This window comes from Zalophus californianus, chromosome 12 (genome assembly GCF_009762305.2).
Source record: "Zalophus californianus isolate mZalCal1 chromosome 12, mZalCal1.pri.v2, whole genome shotgun sequence".
Taxonomy (NCBI): domain Eukaryota; kingdom Metazoa; phylum Chordata; class Mammalia; order Carnivora; family Otariidae; genus Zalophus; species Zalophus californianus.
The window spans coordinates 77,046,282-77,059,184 of record NC_045606.1 but is presented as its reverse complement, the minus strand read 5'-3'; the positions used below and the strand labels follow the sequence as shown (position 1 = coordinate 77,059,184).

General features: G+C 37.5%; 1 protein-coding gene across 5 annotated transcripts in view; it reads right to left on the bottom strand.

Moving 5' to 3' along the window:
• Positions 1-12,903, bottom strand: part of CPED1 (cadherin like and PC-esterase domain containing 1) — a 269,698-nt gene that overhangs the window by 197,655 nt on the left and 59,140 nt on the right. For all 5 annotated transcript variants that reach the window (XR_003516534.2, XR_003516535.2, XM_027574292.2 and 2 more), the window contains one exon: positions 2,564-2,639. Coding sequence is in view for 3 of the 5 variants with exons in the window: in XM_027574292.2 (XP_027430093.2) it covers positions 2,564-2,639 (76 nt within the window). In the remaining 2 variants the exon portion in view is untranslated. The remainder of the gene's footprint in view (positions 1-2,563; positions 2,640-12,903) is intronic.

Sequence of the window (12,903 nt, the reverse complement as noted above, 5' to 3'; positions counted from 1 at the left end):
ACCCTTCACAGTTTTTGCCAGAAACATAAAATCATAGTGATAATCAATCATATAAAGAGAAAAAATATTAAATTTTGTGAGGCCTGTTGCTTGATGTTTTGAATCTAGGATGACATTGTTGGAGCGCTATGTGTTAGGTATTATATATATATATATATTTTTTTTAATTTTTGTTAAGATTTTATTTATTTATTTGACAGAGAAAGACACAGCAAGGGAGGAAACACAAGCAGGGGGAGTGGGAGAGGGAGAAGCGGGCTTCCCAAAGAGCAGGGAGCCCTATTCGGGGCTCAATCTCTGGACCCTGGGATCATGACCTGAGCTGAAGGCAGATGCTTAACGACTGAGCCACCTAGGCACCCCAGGTATAATATATAATATGCTTTATTTTTCAAATCCAATTATACACACACACACACACACACACACACACATATAGGATCTACTATGTTTTTAAAATTTAACTTATGAAATGGGTTTCATTAGCCTTACTTTATAGATTAAAAAAGCAAACAGAAAAACTAACCACTTCTGAATCACAGAGCTAATAGGTGGCAGAGCTAAAATCCCTGGTTTCAAAAATTTGTGTCTTGTCTACCTCCAAATGAAACACAGCCTAAAATGGCACAGTCCATTTGGCTTTAAATAAAATGGTTCAATTATAAAGTAGTTTGCTTAGTTTTATTATCTTACCTCTTTAATAATAGTATATATTTAGGTACTAACATGTTGCTATCTAATCTGTAGTCAATATTAAATATTCAATATTCACAACAAATAGAATGTTTTTAATCTTGTGAATACTGAGTTTGTACCACATAGTATATATTCGTAGCAACAGTCTACAACAAAATCTATTGTATACAAAGCTTAAATCAGAAAATAATCCTGTGACCCTATATGCTGTCCTCTAAAGCTATACATCTAAGAAAATTATCTTTAGCTAGAGACAAATAACATGATAGTTATTTTAATAACTTTAAATTTAAATAAAATTATTTATTTAAAAGGCAATATATTCCATGAAATTATCCTGTTAGTCACAGAGCTAAATAGAAAATTAAAACACTAGACAGAGTGGAGGAAGGACTACATTATGTCTAGAACCTATAGATGTTCTTGAGGAAAAAATAATATTTAAAACAAAAGAAGACAGTTAAAAGCTTCTTAATGGCAGATAAGCAAAATATAAAATATGAGCTTATGTAAGAGTTGTTTGGGGAATTTTTTAAAGTGGTAACCCATTTCTGGATATCAATGAGCTTTTATTCCTATGATTCTACATGTTCTGCTAACTCCAAACCTAAAGAAAGTTAAGGTTTTGAATCAATCATTTTGAAATGTAAGTAGCAACAAAGAAAAACATACTTTAAAAATATGCAGGCTCTGTTCAAAATGGAAACAAATTCTTTTCTTCAAATTGCCTAAAGTAAAGGATCCCTAGATACTTACTAATAATATATTAATGGAAATAATTATTTTACTTGTATCTCACAAAAACATATTTTTTTTATAAAATAAAAAACTACCCAGCTGGAAGTTTACAGAAACAAAATGAAACAAAACTGAGAGATTGTGGAGTTAGTTACAATTGCCATAGAAAAATAATAACTATAAAGCCAAGTTTAGACAGCTATTTTTTAATTTTAGATGAATACCTTAAATTGAAAGTTGAGTTGTTGATTCATTCTTACTTTATTTTAATCCTTGAGAAATGACAGTAGAAGACTGTAGTCTTTACGATGGGATGTACCAATGTGGTATATGTTTTGTGTGAAGCAGAAACTCCATGGAAAACCCTATGGGACATGAGGTTTCTGATCCCACTAGGACACAAATTAAATTTTTAAAAATAGAATTGAAGCTCGGCAGATCTAAATTGTAATTATATACTGAAATACTTTCTAGGGCCATAAGCTGTTTAACATTTAATGGATTTTAAACAAGAAATTTGAGGAACCCTTTCACTCATGGGTTTTAAGTAAGCTATAATTTGATCTCTGAAGACTCACAGACCATCTGATTTTTTTTTTTCACTTTGGGAATCAATGAGAAAATGAGATGTTAATTTTTGCCCCAAATTTCTAATGTTGTCAAGACATGGAATTTACTCATTCAGTAGCCTGTCTGAAACACACAGGCAAATTGAGGGAATTTCAAAAAGCAGAAACAAATTTGTTAAAATCAGAATTACTTTATCATGAAGAAATACATTTTTTTAAAACCTTGTTTTATATAATTAAGAAGTATTTTAATAATTATAATAATTGCTTCTAAAATAAAACAGCAATAATTTTCAAGACAAATACAAAAGAAGAAAGGAATATTCACCCAGAAAGTTAGAAGGCAAAACTGAAAGAAAGAATACCAATATTATGCTTGTATTCCTTTTTATCAGGATCTCCCTATGGGCAAAACCTTATGGATTCTGGGAGATTTGTGATAGTGGAATGATAGACCGAGGAACTAAATAATAAGGATCTGAGATCTCATTATTCGGTATCTGCTGAAGCAGCCTACATATCTCACATGTTTATGCATAAGGAAGCAAACTAAAGATTACCTGGAAATCTTCTAATTATTTGACATAATCCTTCTTTTCTGCAAAGCTGATGCTGTATATCTGGCAATATGTTTACCTGAAAGGAATGAAAAGATTCTAGTGAGTTAGGTATTCATAAATGTTAAAGCAAAGGAAATGCAAAAATCCATAGGGTAAAGTGGTGAACTATTGTCTACCCTGGCTATACCCTACCTTCAAATCTCTGCAAGTCAACATTCAAATCCAGAACAGTAAAGTGGTTTATCTGATAATATAAAACAAAAACTTGCCCTTAGAAATTTTTAAAATATTTGGGAATACTTCTGAAAACCTTGATATATTTCAAAGCCATGATAAGTGCTAAAACTAAAAGGAAATACTTATGTCCTTATGGCAAATACAGTAATACAAATAACTTGATAGTTGCCAATTATGCTTTGGCAGAAAATAGCACTAAACGAGGGGGGGGGGAGGAAAAGATGGCAGAGGAGTAGGGGACCCTATTCCAACTGGTCCCCTGAATTGAGCTGGATATCTACTAGACCACTCTGAACACCCACAAAATCAGCCTGAGATGTAAGAAGATATATCTGGATCTCTATAAACAGAATATCACAGGTGGTTGGTTTTGAGGTATGAAGTGGGGGGCCATGATTCTGTGGGCAGATATTGGAAGATAAATGGAAGGGGGAGGGAGCCTTTGGGATCCTGCACCGCTGGTTCACAAAAGCTTCCCATGTTGGGGACAGGGCCCAGACTCACAGACCGGTAGCAGTGAAAAAGGACTTTAGGGCAGCCCCTGGGGCTGAAACCCGGAGCTGCAGGGGCACATGTGTGAACTGGAGGCGGCTGGCAGTTTTAAAGAACAAAGGTCTGAGACATGCCCTGACCTGGAGGCGAGGACTGGGAGTGCTGCTGAGAGGTGCATAACCCAGGATGCTGCAGTTTTTAGCAGCACAGACAGAAATGGAGATAGTGTGGCCTGGAGAGCTCACTGAAGAACAGACTGTGATCTCTCTGCTCTGAGGCAGAGGGTTGGAAACAGTCTCTTTTGCTCTGACTCTTGGAAGAGACACAAAAAGCCAGCAGGGAAAGCCGCCAGAGAACAAAAGCCCCCCAAAACCAGTTTTCACTGAGCCCATCCCCCCCACACACAGGGGGCAAGGCAACTCTGCCCAAACAGGGTTGCCTGAGTAACAGCGCTGCAGAACCCTCCCTCAGAAGACAGGCTGGGAGAACAAGAGGCCGGCAACCCTAAGGTCCCTATAAAACAGGTGCATCTTGCTTGGGTTGTGGTCAATAATTTGGATTCTGTACATTCCCTCAACCACCCCTCAACAGAATGACTAGGATGAGAAACCCCCCAAATAGTCAAAACTCAGAGACTGTGACTTCTGCCACAGATTTACAAATGGATACAGAGATAGATAACCAAGATGTCGGAAATGGACTTCAGGGTAGCAGTTTTGAAGACAATGGCTAGAATGGAGAAATTGATTAACGGCAACATAGTGTCTCTAAGGGCAGAAATGAAAGCTGAACTGGCAGAACTTAAAAATGCTATCAATAAGATCCAATCTAATCTAGATACTCTAACAGCTAGGATAAACGAGGCAGAAGAATGAATTAGTGATCTAGAAGACCAATTGATAGAAAAGAAGGAAAAAGAGGAGGCCTGGAGAAACACCTCAAAATCCATGAAAACAGAATTAGAGAAATAAGTGACACCATGGAACTTTCCAATGTCAGAATTATTGGGATCCCTGAGGGGGTGGAGAGAGGACTAGAAGATATATTTGAGCAAACTGTAGCTGAGAACTTCCCTAATCTGGGGAATGAGACAAACCTTCACATCCTAGAGGCAGAGAGGACCCCTCCCAAGATCAAGGAAAACAGAACAATGCCCCAACAAATAATAGTAAAACTCGCAAATCTTAGAACCATCTTAAGGGCAGTTAGGGGGTTAGAGATTCCTTACGTACAGAGGGAGGAACATCAGAATAACATCAGACCTATCCACAGAGACCTGGCAAGCCAGAAAGGGCTGGCAGGACATATTCAGGGTACTAAATGAGAAGAACATGCAGCCAAGAATACTTTATCTGGCAAGGCTGTCATTTAGAATGGATGGAGAATTGCAGAGCTTCCAAGACCGGCAGAAACTGAAAGAATATGTGACCACTAAGCTGGCCCTACAAGAAATATTAAGGGGGGTTGTATAAAAGGAGAAAGACCCCAAGAGTGATAGAGAACAGAAATTTACAGAGACAATCTATAGAGAAAAGGACTTCACAGGCAACATGGTGACAATAAAGTCATATCTTTCAATAATCACTCTCAACATGAATGGCCTAAATGCTCCCATAAAATGGCACAGGGTTGCAGATTGGATAAAAAGACTGACCCATCCAAATGCTGTCTATAAGAGACTCATTTTGAACCTAAAGTTACATCCACACTGAAAGTGAAAGGATAGAGATCCATCTTCCATGCCAACAGACCTCAGAAGAAAGCTGGGGTAGCAATTCTTATATCAGACAAATTAGATTTTAAGCTAAAGACTGTAGTTAGAGACACAGAAGGACACTTTATCATTCTTAAAGGGTCTATCCAATAAGAAGATCTAACAATTGTAAATATCTACGCCCCCAACGTGGGAGCAGCCAACTATATAAGCCAACTGTTAACCAAAATAAAGAGTCATATTGATAATAATAAGTTAATTGTAGGAGACCTCAATACTCCATTCTCAGCAATAGGCAGATCATCTAAATAGAAAATCAACAAAGAAACAAGAGCTTTGAATGACACACTGGACCAGATGGACCTCATAGATATATACAGAACATTCCACCCTAAAACAACAGAATACTCATTCTTCTCGAGCGCACATGGAACTTTCTCCAGAATAGACCACATACTGGGTTAAAAATCAGGTCTCAACCAATACCAAAAGATTGAGATTATTCCCTGCCTATTCTCAGACCATAATGCTTTAAAATGGAACTCAATCATAAGAAAAAATTTGGAAGAAATTCAAACACTTGGAAGCTAAAGACCACTCTGCTCAAGAATGTTTGGGTCAACTAGGAAATCAAAGAAGAACTTAATTCATGGAAACCAATGAGAATGAAAACACACTGGTCCAAAACCTATGGGATACTGCAAAGGCAGTCCTAAGGGGGGAATACATAGCCATCCAAGCCTCACTCAAAAAAATAGAAAAATCCCGAATTTACCAACTAACTTTACACCTTAAAGAACTGGAGAAAAAGCAACAAACGATGCCTAAGCCACGCATTAGAAGAGAAATAATTAAGATTAGAGCAGAGATCAATGAATTAGAAACCAGAAACACAGTAGATCAGATCAACAAAACTAGAAGCTGGTTCTTTGAAGGAATTAATAAGATCGATAAACCACTGGCCAGACTTATCCAAAAGAAAAGAGAAAGGACCCAAAATTAATAAAATTATGAATGAAAAGGGTGAGATCACAACTAACACCAAGGAAATAGAAACAATTATTAGAAATTATTATCAACAACTATATGCCAATAAATTGAGCAACGTGGAAGAAATGGATGCCTTCCTGGAAACCTATAAACTACCAAGACTGAAAAAGGAAGAAATTGACAACCTGAATAGGCCAATAACCAGTAATGAGATTGAAGCGGTGATCAAAATCCTCCCAAAAAACAAGAGGCCAGGGCCTGATGGATTCCCTGGGGAATTACCAAACATTCAAAGAAGAAATAATACCTATTCTCCTGAAGCTGTTTCAAAAAATAGAAACAGAAGGAAACCTTCCAGACTCATTCTTTGAGGCCAGTATTACCTTAATCCCCAAACCAGGCAAAGACCCCATCAAAAAGGAGAATTTCAGACCGATATCCCTGATCAATATGGATTCCAAAATTCTCAACAAAATCCCAGCTAATAGTATCCAACAATTCATTAAAAGGATCATCCACCATGACCAAGTGGGATTTATCCCCGGGATACAAGGATGGTTCAACATTCACAAATTAATCAGTATGATAGAACACATTAATAAGAGGGAGAAGAAACATATGGTCTTCTCAATTGATGCAGGAAAAGCATTTGACAAAATACAGCATCCTTTCCTGATTAAAACTCTTCAGAGTATAGGGATAGAGGGAACATTCCTCAATTTCATAAAATTCATCTATGAAAAACCCACAGCAAATATGATCTTCAATGGGGAAAAGCTGAGAGCCTTTCCCTTAAGATCAGGAACATGACAAGGATGCCCTCTCTTGCCACTATTGTTCAACACAGTACTAGAAGTCCTGGAAACAGAAATCAGACAACAAAAAGAAATAAAACGTATTCAAATTGGCAGAGAAGAAGTCAAACTCTCTCTCTTCACAGATGACATGAAACTTTATGTGGAAAATCCAAAAGACTCCATCCCCAAATTATTAGAACTCATACAGCAATTCAGTAATGTGGAAGGATACAAAAATCAATGCACAGAAATCAGTTGCTTTCTTATGCACTAACAATGCAACTATAGAAAGAGAAATTAGACAATCGATTCCATTTACAATAGCACCAAAACCCATAAGATATCTTGGAATAAACCTAACCAAAGAGGTAAAGGGATCTATACTCTAGGAACTACAGAACACTCATGAAAGAAATTGAAGAAGAAACAAAAAGATGGAAAAGCATTCCATGCTCATGGATTGGAATAATAAACATTGTTAAAATGTCTATGTTACCCAGAGCAATCTATACCTTCAACGCCATCCTGATCAAAATTCCAATGACATGTTTCAAAGTGCTGGAACAAACAATCCTAAAATTTGTATGGAATCAGAAAAGACCCCGAATCACCAAGGAAATGTTGAAAAAGAAAAACAAAGCTGGGGGCATCATGCTGCCTGATTTCAAGCTATATTATAAAGCAGTGATCACCAAGACAGCATGGTACTAGTACAAAAACAGACATATAAACCAGTGGAACAGAATAGAGAGCCCAGATATGGACCCTCAACTCTATGGTCAAATAATCTTCGACAAAGCAGGAAAAAACATGCAATGGAAAAAAGACAGTCTCTTCAATAAATGGTGATGGGAAACTTGGACAGCTATATATAGAAGAATGAAACTCGACCATTCTCTAACACCATACACAAAGATAAACTCAAAATGGATGAAAAACCTCAATGTGAGACAGGAATCCATCAAAATCTTAGAGGAGAACATAGGCAGTAACCTCTTTGACATTGGCCACAGCAACTTCTTTCAAGATACATCTCCAAAGGCAAGTGAAACAGAAGCAAAAGTGAAATTTTGGGACTTCATCAAGATAAAAACCTTCTGCACAGCAAAGGAAACAGTCAACAAAACAAAGAGGCAACCCACAGAATGGGAGAAGACATTTGCAAATGACACTACAGACAAAGGGCTGATATCCAAGATCTATAAAGAACTTCTCAAACTCAACACCCAAAAAACAAATAATCAAGTCAAAAAATGGGCAGAAGACATGAACAGACACTTCTCCAAAGAAGACATACAAATGGCAACAGACACATGACAAAATGTTCATCATCATTAGCTATCAGGGAAATTCAAATCAGAATCACATTGAGATACCACCTTACACCAGTTAGAATGGCAAAAATTGACAAGGCAAGAAACAACAAGTGTTGGTGAGGTTGTGGAGAAAGGGGAACCCTCTTACACTGTTGGTGGGAATGCAAGTTGGTACAGCCACTTTGGAAAACTGTGGATGTTCTTCAAAAAATTAAAAATAGAGATATCCTATGACCCAGCAATTGCACTACTGGGTATTTACCCCAAAAATATAGATGTAGTGAAAAGAAGGGCCATATGCACCCAAATGTTCATAGCAGCTATGTCCATAATAGCCAAACTGTGGAAAGAGCTGAGATGCCCTTCAACAGATGAATGGATAAAGAAGATGTGGTCCATATATACAATGGAATATCACTCAGCCATCAGAAAGGATGAATACCCAGCTTAAAACAACATGGATGGGACTGGAGGAGATTATACTAAGTGAAATAAGTCAAGGAGAGAAATTCAATTATCATATGGTTTCACTTATTTGTGGAACATAAAGAATAACATGGAGGACATTAAAAGAAGGAAGGGAAAAATGAAGGGGGGGGAATCGGAGGGAGAGACAAACCATGAGAGACTATGGACCCTGAGAAACAAACTGAGGGTTTTAGAGGAGGGGGGGTGAGGGAATGGTTTAGCCCAGTGATGGGTATTAAGGAGGGCACATATTGCATGGAACACTGGGTGTTATATGAAAACGATGAGTCATGGAACACTACATCAAAAACTAATGATGTACTGTATGGTGACTAACATAACATAATAAAATTAAATTAAATTAAAAAAAACAAACAAAAGAAAAAAATAGCACTAAACATACCTCAAAACCAACTAAACTCTGAAGTTCCACTGGCCCTCAGTGATTTGAATTACAGACATTTAGTGGAAATTCAGTGCTAATCCTGTTTCAAACTTAAATATATAGACTTCACTTCATATTGAAGGGCATTATTGCTTTCAGATATAAAATCCAGTCACTACAAAACTGTTTTCTAACAAAAATTTGTTCTTAGAAAGCTTCATAGACATTATCATAAATTCAAATATATATTCTACCTTATAAAGAAAAGACATAAACAAGCTTAATTCTTTCCTTCGCTTCTGAATTTACAGACTGATTATCTAGCTATTATCAACCAAATTCCAAAAAGAATGTCCCAAATGGCAACGCCTTGTTAAAACCAACAGAAAGAGATCACGGTAAATTAGCTTGAAAAGCAGATTCACTTCTGAGAAATTATTGATTACTTTCAAATTAACTCACTCTAAACTTATCAAGTATTGTAGTTTCTCCACTGTGTCCTACTGACGGGGTTGTTTGAAAAGAGCTCAGTGGCAGTTTAGAAGAGAGAACCATTTGGATGTCTTCTTTGGAAAAATGTCTGTTCATGTCTTCTGCCTATTTCTTGATTGGATCATTTGTTCTTTGGGTGTTGAGTTTAAGAAGTTCTTTATAGATTTTGGATACTAGCCCTTTATCTGATATGTCATTTGCAAATATCTTCTCCCATTCTGTCAGTTGTCTTTTGGTTTTGTTGACTGTTTCTTTTGCTGTGCAAAAGCTTTTTATCTTGATGAGGTCCCAATAGTCAGTTTGCCCTTGCTTCCCTTGCCTTTGGCACTGTTTCTAGGACGAAGTTGCTGCAGCTGAGGTCGAGGAGGTTGCTGCCTGTGTTCTCTTTTAGGATTTTGATGGACTCCTGTCTCACATTTAGGTCTTTCAACCATTTTGAGTCTATTTTTGTGTGTGGTGTAAGGAGACATCCAAATGGCCAACAGACACATGAAAAAGTGCTCAGCATTGCTCAGCATCAGGGAAATCCAAATCAAAACCTCAATGAGATATCACCTCACACCAGTCAGAATGGCTAAAATTAACAAGTCAGGAAATGACAGATGTTGGCAGAGATGAGGAGAAAGGGGAACCCTCCTACACTGTTGGTGGGAATGCAAGCTGGTGCAGCCACTCTGGAAAACAGTATGGAGGTTCCTCAAAAAGTTGAAAATAGAGCTACCCTACGACACAGCAATTGCACTACTGGGTATTTACCCCAAAGATACAAATGTAGGGATCTGAAGGGGTATGTGCACCCTGATGTTTATAGCAGCAATGTCCACAATAGCCAAGCTGTGGAAAGAGCCAAGATGTCCACCAACAGATGAATGGATAAAGGAGATGTGGTATATATACACAATGGAATATTATGCAGCCATCAAAAGGAATGAGATCTTGCCATTTGCAATGAAGTGGATGGAACTGGAGGATGTTATGCTGAGCGAAATAAGTCAATCAGAGAATGACATGTATCATATGACCTCACTGATATGAGGAATTCTGAATCTCAGGAAACAAACTGAGGGTTGCTGGTTGGGGGGATGCGGCAGCTGGGTGATAGACATTGGGGAGGGCATGTGCTATGGTGAGCGCTGTGAATTGTGTAAGACTGTTGAATCACAGACCTGTACCTCTGAAACAAATAATACATTATATGTTAAAAAAAAAAAAGAAGATAGCAGGAGGGGAAGAATGAAGGGGGGGAAATCGAAGAGGGAGATGAACCATGAGAGACTATGGACTCTGAAAAACGAACTGAGGGTTCTAGAGGGGAGGGGGGTGTGGGGATGGGTTAGCCTGATGATGGGTATTAAAGAGGGCACATTCTGCATGAAGCACTGGGTGTTATACACAAACAATGAATCATGGAACACTACATCAAAAACTAATGATGCAATGTATGGTGATTAACATAATATAACAATAAAAAAAAGTATATAATAAAAAAAATAAAAGAGAGAACCAGAAACACGGGTTATAGTCCCACTTACGACATTTAACAGAATCGTGACCTTGAACACATCACTTTGCTTCTCTCTTAGAGCTTTTGGTCTCTGAGTTCCACTGCCTCACTAAGGTTTTGATTAATTCAGTAATTCAATCATCAGTTGTAGTTTTTACAACATGATTCACTTAGAAGTGCTCTGAAACAGTGTGTTGATTAAACATTCTCCAACCCTGGCCATCTTGTTAACTCTATTCATTCAGTCAGCGAATAGTAAACTTAAGCCCACGGTGCGTAAGGAAGCTAGGGCTTCTGCTGACCCAGCTCCGGTGAATCTGCCCGAGCAACACTGTTAAATACCCAAGTTTGAAAGTCTCCAAAGATTCCAGAGTCAGAGTCACTTACATTCTTTATGGCACTGGCAGTGCAGAGGCTGTAAGTACAGAACACCGTAGATGTTAGTGAGGTCTACATTTCTCAAATTCAAAAATGAGAACGTTCAGAGGCTAAAAGTAGAAAACAAAGAAGAGTTTTCAGAAGGTCCTTAAGTTTATAATTCAGTCTTCCTAAGAAAGGCTGGAGGGAAGAGATGGAATACTGCAAAAGTATGGAGAAACTATAATAAAAGTTTTTTTTTTAAGATACTACACAAAGAATCTTTCTAAATTAGATTGTCAAAAGCTTTAAAAGTCAATAAACTTGAACCATTTTCCCCCACATCAGGCAAAATCACTTAGTTGCTAATGACTATGTGGAAACTTCCATAGAAGGACCCAGAAAGAGAAGTAGCATTAGGTAAGTATCACTAAAGGCTATGTGTTGACAAGGTCCAGTTTAAAAGTTTCTCCTAGTTTTTGAAGAGCTGAGAGCAAATGTCCTGTTATAGCAGATGCTTAGAGCATCCCGGATGTGCTGTCCCATCCTATACAAACTGAAAGGAATATGAGTCCTGATCAAATGGATGACCAAAACTGAATTAATGGGACAGAAGATTTCATATAGATATATATGTATAGATGCTGCAAAGACAGAGTACAGCTTGCAGAGATTTCAGACGGAAGTATAGGTCACTGTGTCTTATCAGAGATGTGACTTTCCATGTGAGACCTGAGGTCAGAAGAATAAACTGACTCAGGATCAACAAAGCATTTGCTTCAAGAAAGCAGAGCCAAGCCAAGAGAAGCAATTGCCATCAGGCTTCTGCCTTCTATGCTTCCATCCCCCACTCAATGACCTCTTCCTGTGTGCCTTCTTCCAAAGCACATCTTCGGAATTCACAGAATTTCAACAGATAACATAACCAAGGTGACACGTGACACCAGAAATATCATTTCCATTCTACTCTGTAACAGAGCACCAAACTAAGCAGTTAAACTGAATAACTTGGCACAAAGAAACATATTCAAGGGCTATGGGTCATATAGCTACAGCAAATCAACTATTTTACATGTATTTTCCATGTGTTTTCATTGTTAAATCTATTAATCCTCTTCTATATCCTAGTGCTTGCTTTTTACTCTTATGTTTATGTACATCATAAAATATATAAGATTTCCATCATTACCAAAAGGAACATCAAAGAAGTTTTAACTTGGATCAGCTGACTTTTATACAATGAGCTTCTCCATCTTAACACTGCAATATTTTTTTTTAATAGGCTTCATTACTTTTGGGTAGTTTTAAGGTTGACAGCAAAATTCAGCAGAAGGTACAGAGATTTCCCATCTACCCATTGCCTCCACATATGCACAGTCTCCTCCATAAACAACCACCCCACAAGAGTGGTACCTTTGTTACACTTAAGGAATCTACGTTGACACATCATTATCACCCAAATAATTATTTTCATTATATAATGCTTTGGATTGGGTTTGAAAACTTTCCATACACATATACGTATGTGTATGTTTCATATAAACTGCTGTTTTTCTTGGCATAAAACCTTTCATGTCTTCGAAAGGAT